Raw genomic sequence first — 8,689 nt, 5'->3', positions numbered from 1 at the left:
CTAAGTTAAATGAGTGGGAGTAATAAGTACAATAAAAGATGTCATTTGCTGTCCGACAGAGGGCTCATGGTTTATACTTACGCTTTCGTCAGTTACGTTGCAGTCCGGATTTGTTTCATTGAATGGAGCTGTAGTAGAGACTGGACCTGAAAAAGTGAAGAATTCCAATAAGATAAACGAGATACGTTTGTTTCCCTCCCAGGAGATAAAAAGAATCAATTATAAATGAAAAAGAAATGGAAGCTTATCAACCCCAGCAATTCGTGAAATCGCCTTTAATTCGCAGCTTTTTGACCACGTGATGTACGGACCTTCAAGACTCAAAATTCGCGCGGAGACACATGCAGTGTACTGGAGAAAACCAAAATACACATAATACTAATTAAAAGAAATGCATCAGGAGCACGCCAACAGCTTTCATCGCCGAGCGCGAATCGGGAGTGGGCGATCTGATAACCGCTGCGCGTAGAAGACGAGCGGTCTGTGAGTCGACTGTGAATCAGCAGTTTTGCTGCAATCGATATGCGTGCAGAGGCTCAGTCGCTCTTCGAGAAAGCCGGCGCAGAATCTCGAAAAACCGGTCTGCCTAAATATAGGTTTATATTTTGACCGGTCGGATTGCCGTGCGGCTTCACCGGTGGTCTTATAAACGCAAAAACATCCTCTTGTTTCCGCAGTCATCGTTATCTAAAAAGCCGGTTTTCATAGAATAATGCAAGCTGGATAAATGGCGGCGATGGGCGCGTGTTTCAGGATATGCGTACGCAGAACTGACGTCACTAATATCGAAGGCCTTCAATTTACAAGTCCATTTGCACATATGTGCGCAGGTGCGTGGTTGCATTATGTGCACTGCCGTAGACATCCACTTCTTTTTCGTTTTTCTTTTTGCACAGGGGACGTATCCAAGCCGAATACCATACAGCCGAGCGGCGGGAGTTAATGCAGACAATCATCTGTAACTGCTCAGTGTTCACATAGTTGCTACCCCGAAAGGCTTCAAGTAAGGCGCATCAGTTTGAATAACCACGAATAGTTCCCTTCTTTTCGCAAGCTCGCATTAAAGGAAAAAGTCCGAAGTTATTCATGCCATTATGCACGCGGCACTTTACGCCACGCCATTGCCTCTTAGCTAAGGATTGATGAAACCTTAATGAAACCGAATATAGACCGATGTACACGACCAAATTAAAACTCGCGAAACCTACCGTTTTGGCTCAGTGGCTATAATGGTCTGCTGCTTTGCATGACGTCATGTGTTGAAGAGCGTCTATTTTGGTCGCTTTTTTTTAAATGACAAACTAGACGCACGTGTATTATTAGGTTTTAAATAACATTAAAAAAAAACCTAGATCAAGGTTATTCCGTACGTTCGACTTCGGTATCCCCGAATTTCGGTATTTCAACTCCATCTAAATGCGCCTAGTAAACCTTCGCTGTAATAGCGTTCAAATGCAAGGTTAGAACCTGTTTTCTCGACGACAAAGTGCGAAGCTATCACTTTAAAATCAGCATTCCTCTAAATCTTCGGCGCCAACGTCCGTCATATCCAACAACCCTCGCATTGCAGCGGGAGGCCCCATTGAGTTTCCCTACCTTTCGCAGCAGCAACAGCAGAGCCATACGCTCATTAGATACACAAGGCGACAGCTATCGCTTTCAAAGTTTACGAACGGCCACGGCGGCCGCATTTCGATGGGGGCGAAATGCGAAAACACCCGCGTACTTAGATTTAGGTGCACGTTAAAGAGCCCCAGGTGGTCGAAATTTAAGGAGTCCTCCACTACGGTGTGCTTCATAATCAGAAAGTGGTTTTGACACGTAAAACCTCATAATCTGTTAAAGTTTATTAAGTTTGAAGCACAAATTTGCAGCAATAATCAACTGTTTGGTGCGAACCATAGTGGCAACTTATGTCCCGTCACATCGGTTCATTAACTTTCGCCGTGTCTTCAGTAAGTCAGATAAAGCCATAAGCGGGTGAAAACAACCAATCACCTCGAAACGGCGGGTAAGAAACAAATATAATTATTCATTTTAAAAGCTTTTGCATTCAGAATTAGGAATTCACACGGAATGACCAAAGCAAAACCTGGCCAAACAGGCCGAACGGTGTAGTAATAGCCGTCTTCGGTATATCGGTAGGCTCAACGGAGATTTGATGATAGACTTTGTCAAGGTGCGCTTTACTTAATATTTTGTACCCTTCCAAGTGACCTGCGAAATCATGAATACGTGGAAGGGGATAGCTATCGGGGACTGTTTTAGCGTTGAGCGCCAGGTAGTCGCCGCACGGACGCCAGTCACTGGGTTCTGCCTTGGACACCAGATGAAGCGGGGGCCCAACAGCTGGACGAAGGGGGAATAATACCCAGCTGGAGCATGTGCTCGAATTCGCGTTTAGCAATGGCCATACGCTCGCCGAAGAGGCGACGCGGATGAGCTGGGACGGGTGGACTGCGGCAAGCGCAGCCAGAAGAGCTCCTCCCGGACAACAGATCTTACTAAAGCGATTCTGCAACGCAGCCGAAAAAGAAACAAGACAACTGCCTACTACCCGCAGACGAATGGCTGTATGGAGAGGCTGAACAAGACCCTTGCCAACATGTTAGCAATGTTTGTCAACGTCGAACACATAACCCCGTGGGATGCCGTCCTTCCATAAGTAATTTTCGCTTACAACACGGCGGTGCATCAAGCAATGCACATGAGGCTGTTCAAGCTGGTCTACGGAAGGAAGCCAGTGACCACTCTCGACGTGATGCTAACACACGTCACCGACGAAGCCATCCATGATGTCGCCACCTACTTTCAAAACGTCGAACAAGTCCGATAGCTCGCTCGCCTGCGCAACAAGAACCAGCAAAGGACGAACAGTCGGCACTACGATCATCGACGACGCTACGTGGAGTACGTACCAGCACGGCGACCGTGTTTTGGTTTCGACCCCAATACAACGACGAGGACTTGGTAAGAAACTTTTGCCACGCTATGTCGAACTTTACAAGATAATCCGACGTATTGGCGCACAAGAATACGAGGTTATGCCAGATGGCATGTCGCAACCACACCGGCGTCGCGCATGACCTGAAGTCAAGCACGTGGGGTGTCTTAAGCCTTTCGACGCCCGCTGACGAACTTCTGGACTTTGTTTCTTGCTGCTTCGTTGTTTTTTCTTTGCTACGGAAGTTTTGTTTTTCGCTCTGTATTTGTTTGCACCATCGGGAGGTGCATTTTAAAAGGGCGGAATTGACACGTGTACATGTTTATCTTTCTCCAGTGACCGCTTTTCACCGCCTAGCAAATGTTGAACGTTGTCGTCCGGCGGAGGACGCGCATGCAGTTTTTAGTGGCTCAATCACAGAGTGGCACTCTTGTGTCTTGCGCGACGCTTACGGTTCACCTCATGGCACGACCGGGGACGAAATTGAAGATAAATAAGAAAAACATAGAAAAAGTATTACACTACAAAATTAATGGGTTTCATTATATGTGTGGTATTAGAGGATAAGTTTAATTACAGGTTGAGCTACTGAAGTTTCTGGAATAATTAGAATTAATCAGATATCCCTACCTCCTGAGACGACGGCGTACGCAATCCAATATAAATCAGAAAAAATAGAAAAATTGTACAGTACAATATTCATAGGTTTCATCATATATATATCATGCCAGAGCATAAGTTTTATCTACAAGTTGAGTTACTGAAGTGTCCCGAATAATTATAATTAATTAGAAATCACTGATTACCGGGACAAAATTCAAAATAAATCTCAAAAAATTATACAATACAATTTTCATTGGTTCCATTATAGATACGACATCAGAGCATAAGTTTAGTTACAAGTTGACTTTCTGAATTGCATGGAATAATTAAAATTCATTGGAAATCACTTCCTCGTGAGACGACCGGGGACGAAATTCAAAGTAAATCAGAAAAAAATGAAAAAAAATTGTACAGTACAAAACTTATGAGTTTCATTATAGATACATGACAGCATAACTTTTGTTACAAATTAAGTTACTGAAGTGTCTGGAATAATTATAAATATTTAGAAATCACTGATAACCGCACACCAAAGCACCGAATCGTAAACGTTAGAGATCCGGCATGTGTGGACGTCTGCACGACGAAATTCCTGCCTACCCGGAAGTAGAAAGCGGAAGTAATGACGTCACTACTGACGCCACACGCAAGAAGGTGGCATTATATTTAACTGGCCAATTAATGAAAAACAGTTCCCTGGCATACACTGAGCATCTTCCTTGCAGAGCAGATGTGACGTCACCCCCTCGACTCTCGTTTCTCCTCTTCGAGCGCGCACCTACTCGCTCGCTCGCTCGCTTGCTCGCAACCGCTGCGTGCGCTCTTGTTACATGCTCTGATGTCAGCACGGAGAGGGCGCATAAGGTGCGCTTCATGTGCCACTGTCTACGGGGCCCAGCCCCGCCAAGATGCGCGCACTGCACTTCCTCCTCGCCCTCCCTAGCTCCTCCCCGCATATACTCCCAGGGAAAAGACGTTCGCTCACTTGATCCTCGGAGTTCGGTTCGTACGTTGCATTCGCCTACAGTTAACCTTGAGAACACCAACGTTGAGGTGCGAGTGCCGCTAAGAGAAACCTAAGTCAAAGATTAGGGTCGCCTACCATTTTTTGTTTTCATAGACAGCAGACAAGAACTGCCCGTGGACGTCCTTGCATTGACATAATTCGTGCGTCGTCCGGTCCTGAAACATGAAAACTAGCCCAGTTTTGCATGGTACCACACCTGAGCTTCCTTCTGGCTGTTCTCCCGAACTACCAGATGCTTGAGTTGTGGTAGACGGTGGCTCGGAGGAGGTTCCGACGCTTTCATCAGAGGTTTGAACGCCTGCGAGAAAGAAAAATGGACGCCATTGAATTTCACCGCTATTAGCCATAGCTGGGACTAACTGGGATTAGTCAGTGGAAGTATTTGTAACGGAAGCGCCGTCATTATGATTGTCATCTTCGCCATACTATGTTGGGTCTAATGCAAGACGAAGACCTCTCCCGCCGATCTCCCTCGACTCGTTAGGCTGTGGTTTATGGCTCTGCTGCCAACTGCAATAAGCAAGGTGCCGATATCCCTGAAAGCGTATTGGCGGCATTTTCTCCCCATGAATTTGACAGTCCTGTGGCTCTTAAGGCTGATTAACAAAAGCAAGCGAAATCTAATAACTTCCACGGAACATTTCTTGCAACGGACCTGACCCGCCGTGGTTGCTCAGTGGCTATGGTGTTGGGCTGCTGAGCATGAGGTCGCGGGATCGAATCCCGGCCACGGCGGCCGCATTTCGATGGGGGCGAATTGCGAAAACACCCGTGTGCTTAGATTTAGGTGCACGCTAAAGAACCCCAGGTGGTCAAAATTTCCGGAGTCCTCCACTACGGCGTGCCTCATAATCAGAAAGTGGTTTTGGCACGTAAAACCCCAAATATTATTATTATGTAACGGACCTCTCCCTTTTTAGGCCCCGAGGGAAACCCACAGTTTCAACGCAGTATAAGCACGGAACTATGACCCGCACAATACAAACGTCCAGTGAAAATGCTTTTACAGGTTTGGTGGTCTTTCACGAGCAAAAGTCGCATAAATAAACATTTGTCGCTGACAGCCGCTTCCTGTATAGAATTTATATGATTCCTGTGCCTAGTCTTCTGTCTCCTTTGCCTTTTGTTAAAACTTGTTCTTTGTCTCTATGTGCGTCATCAGCAGTCGTGCAGGTTATGCGTTTTGAACGTAATACCTGGAAATAATGTATTGTCCATACCGAAACAAACTTATGGTCCAAAAGGACTTCTTCTTGGGCAACTTGGTGCTTAGATTTCCTAGGTATACTTTGTGGCGCAAAATACATTTCTTGAAAAGGGACAGAAGAAAGAAAGACAGAGAAGCGTCAAACTACCAAGTGTTTAATACCCGCCGCGGTTGCTCAGTGGCTATGGTGTTGGGCTGCTGAGCACGAGGTCGCGGGATCGAATCCCGGCCACGGCGGCCGCATTTCGATGGGGGCGAAATGCGAAAACACCCGTGTGCTTAGATTTAGGTGCACGTTAAAGAACCCCAGATGGTCAAAATTTCCGGAGTCCTCCACTACGGCGTGCCTCATAATCAGAAAGTGGTTTTGGCACGTAAAACCCCAAATATTATTATTATTACCAAGTGTTTAATGACAGCCTGAACAAACGTATAGAAGAAAAGAAAACTTCCGCTCATGCGCAGGGAGCCAAGGTGTGACAGAACATGATAACATATACTTTGGATAAAGCACATTTCTGCGGAATATAATAAGATAGATGTATCGCTGACACAATCAGACCCTTTCTTTTTAATGTAAAACGCTTCCAACAACTCCCTCGCAGTTTGGTCCCTACTTTTGCCAAGAATCAATACTTGTTCAAATCATGGCGTACAACGACAGGCTTTACAGTGCGTAGGAAGATGCGCCTTGTCACACTTGCCGATACTATTAGCGTGCTCCCCCAGTCTGTCATTAATACAAGGTCCCGTTGGTCCGACGTTTGATTTGCCGCAATCTAGGGGTATCTCGTAGACCAGCCGTTCAACACAGTCCCTGAAATGTTTGGCGTGCTGCTTCTGGCAGCCCCGCGGCCCCTCGCGTGTAATCCGGGGGCACAATTGAGCTAACTTGTTGGGAGCCGAAAAGACAACCGGAATGCCATATCTGGTAGCTACCTTCTTGAGGTTATGGCTCACACGGTACACATACGGTACTACTTCTGGTTTTACTCACTCCCTTTCCTTCCGCTCCCTTTCCTAAATGCCATGGTCGAGTCCCTCCTACAGAAGCTGAAAACTAGTGCTGCGAGTGGAAAACGCACTCGAAGGAAAGGGAGCGAGTAAAAACCAGAAGTAGTACCGTCTGTGCACCGTGTGAGCCATAACCTCAAGAAGGTAGCTACCAGATATGGCATTCCGGTTGTCTTTTCGGCTCCCAACAAGTTAGCTCAATTGTGCCCCCGGATTACACACGAGGGGCCGCGGGGCTGCCAGAAGCACCACGCCAAACATTTCAGGGACTGTGTTGAACGGGTGGTCTACGAGATACCCCTAGATTGCGGCAAGTCATACGTCGGACCAACGGGACGTTGTATTAATGACAGACTGAGGGAGCACGCTAATAGTATCGGCAAGTATGACAAGGCGCATCTTCCTGCGCACTGTAAAGCCTGTCGTTGTACGCCATGCTTTGAACCAGTATTGATTCTTGGCAAAAGTAGGGACCAAACTGCGAGGGAGTTGTTGGAAGCGTTTTACATTAAAAGGAAAGGGTCTGATTGTGTCAGCGATACATCTATCGTATTATATTCCGCAGAAATGTGCTTTATCCAAAGTATGTTATCATGACCATGTTCTGTCACACCTTGGCTCCCTGTGCATGAGCGGAAGTTGTCTTTTCTTCTATACGTTTTTTCAGGCTGTCATTAAACAGTTGGTAGTTTGGCGCTTCGCTGACTTCCTTTCTTCTGTCCCTTTTCAAGAAATGTATTTTGCGCCACAGAGTATACTTAAGAAAACTTATGGTCAAAGCTATCAGAGGATTCAGTGTCACTATTAGAGAACTGCATGGGCCTGATTTATGCTGGATTTATGCTGGCCTTATTTATGCGGCCGGGCTCGTGCTTTATGAAGCTCGAGCCGAGCCCACGCCCGTGATCGAACCCACGCCCATGATACTAAATACTGGCCCTACCCAGGGCCGGGCCCGGGCCCATGGTTCCAAGCCCGGGCTCGTCTCAAGCCCGTGTTACATAGTCCGGGCCCGACCGGGCGTTCATTACTAAGCTTAGCCAGGGCCCGCGTGTGCGTGACCAGGCCCGGCCTGCAAGTAAAAAAAAAATTATATTTTTACTTACAGCTTGTACCTGATTTGTAGGTCAGCCTCACTTTCTTGAGGTCTAATCACCTGCAGCGTATATATATATATATATATATATATATATATATATATATATATATATATATATATATATATATATATATATATATATATATATATATATATGTACAACCAGTCATATTCACGATCATGCAGCGTAAAATTAACGCACAAGTAGAAAGAGGCACCCCTTGCGTTGTAATAGTACAATCGCAAAAGCAGTAACAGGGAAATGGTTTGAATGACAGCTTTTATTTATTTTTCCTTACGCGGTAACAATGTTCGTTCTTGTGAAAAAAAAATTTAGAACTTGATCTGTTTTCTATTTTCCTTGCTGAGATATTCAAGAGCCAGCTCTTTGCACGTCTCCCTTCAACTTGGCACAGGATACCTTGGATCATGCAATGCATAATGTTCACGTGTGCCCGAAGGCACGACTTCGGCCCTTTATTGAGCGGTCCCGAGTCCGGCTCGAGCCTGCGGCCTCATACCCGAGCCCGGCTCAGGCCCGACGAAAAACGCCTTGGACGGCCCGGGCCCCTGGAGTGCTCTAGTCATTATGGTCGTAGATGCTTAGCGGGGAACAAGGAGTCTCGTCTCATCTTGTTTTCAAATACTAGCCAGTACCCACTACGGGGGATTTGCCAGAAGGCAGGCGGTTTCAAGTACGTTTATAAACAATAAAACAAAAACAGAACGTACATAGCAGAGCGTGGTTAAAAAAAATATAACTTAGAAATTAGGAAAAAAAGAATACTGTTAAAA

At 46.0% G+C, this 8,689-nt stretch overlaps 1 protein-coding gene across 1 annotated transcript in view; it reads right to left on the bottom strand.

Annotated features, from left to right (window-relative positions):
* LOC142574576 (uncharacterized) overlaps positions 1 to 8,689 on the bottom strand; it is a 62,705-nt gene continuing 54,016 nt past the window's right edge. The window contains exons 5-6 of the mRNA XM_075683626.1: positions 4,771 to 4,872; positions 1 to 146 (exon numbers count right to left, since the gene is read on the bottom strand). Of these exons, the coding sequence (XP_075539741.1) occupies positions 1 to 146; positions 4,771 to 4,872 (248 nt within the window). The remainder of the gene's footprint in view (positions 147 to 4,770; positions 4,873 to 8,689) is intronic.

Source organism: Dermacentor variabilis, chromosome 3, assembly GCF_050947875.1.
Source record: "Dermacentor variabilis isolate Ectoservices chromosome 3, ASM5094787v1, whole genome shotgun sequence".
Taxonomy (NCBI): domain Eukaryota; kingdom Metazoa; phylum Arthropoda; class Arachnida; order Ixodida; family Ixodidae; genus Dermacentor; species Dermacentor variabilis.
Note: the sequence above shows the minus strand (reverse complement) of the source record. Positions and strands in the feature narration are given on the sequence as shown.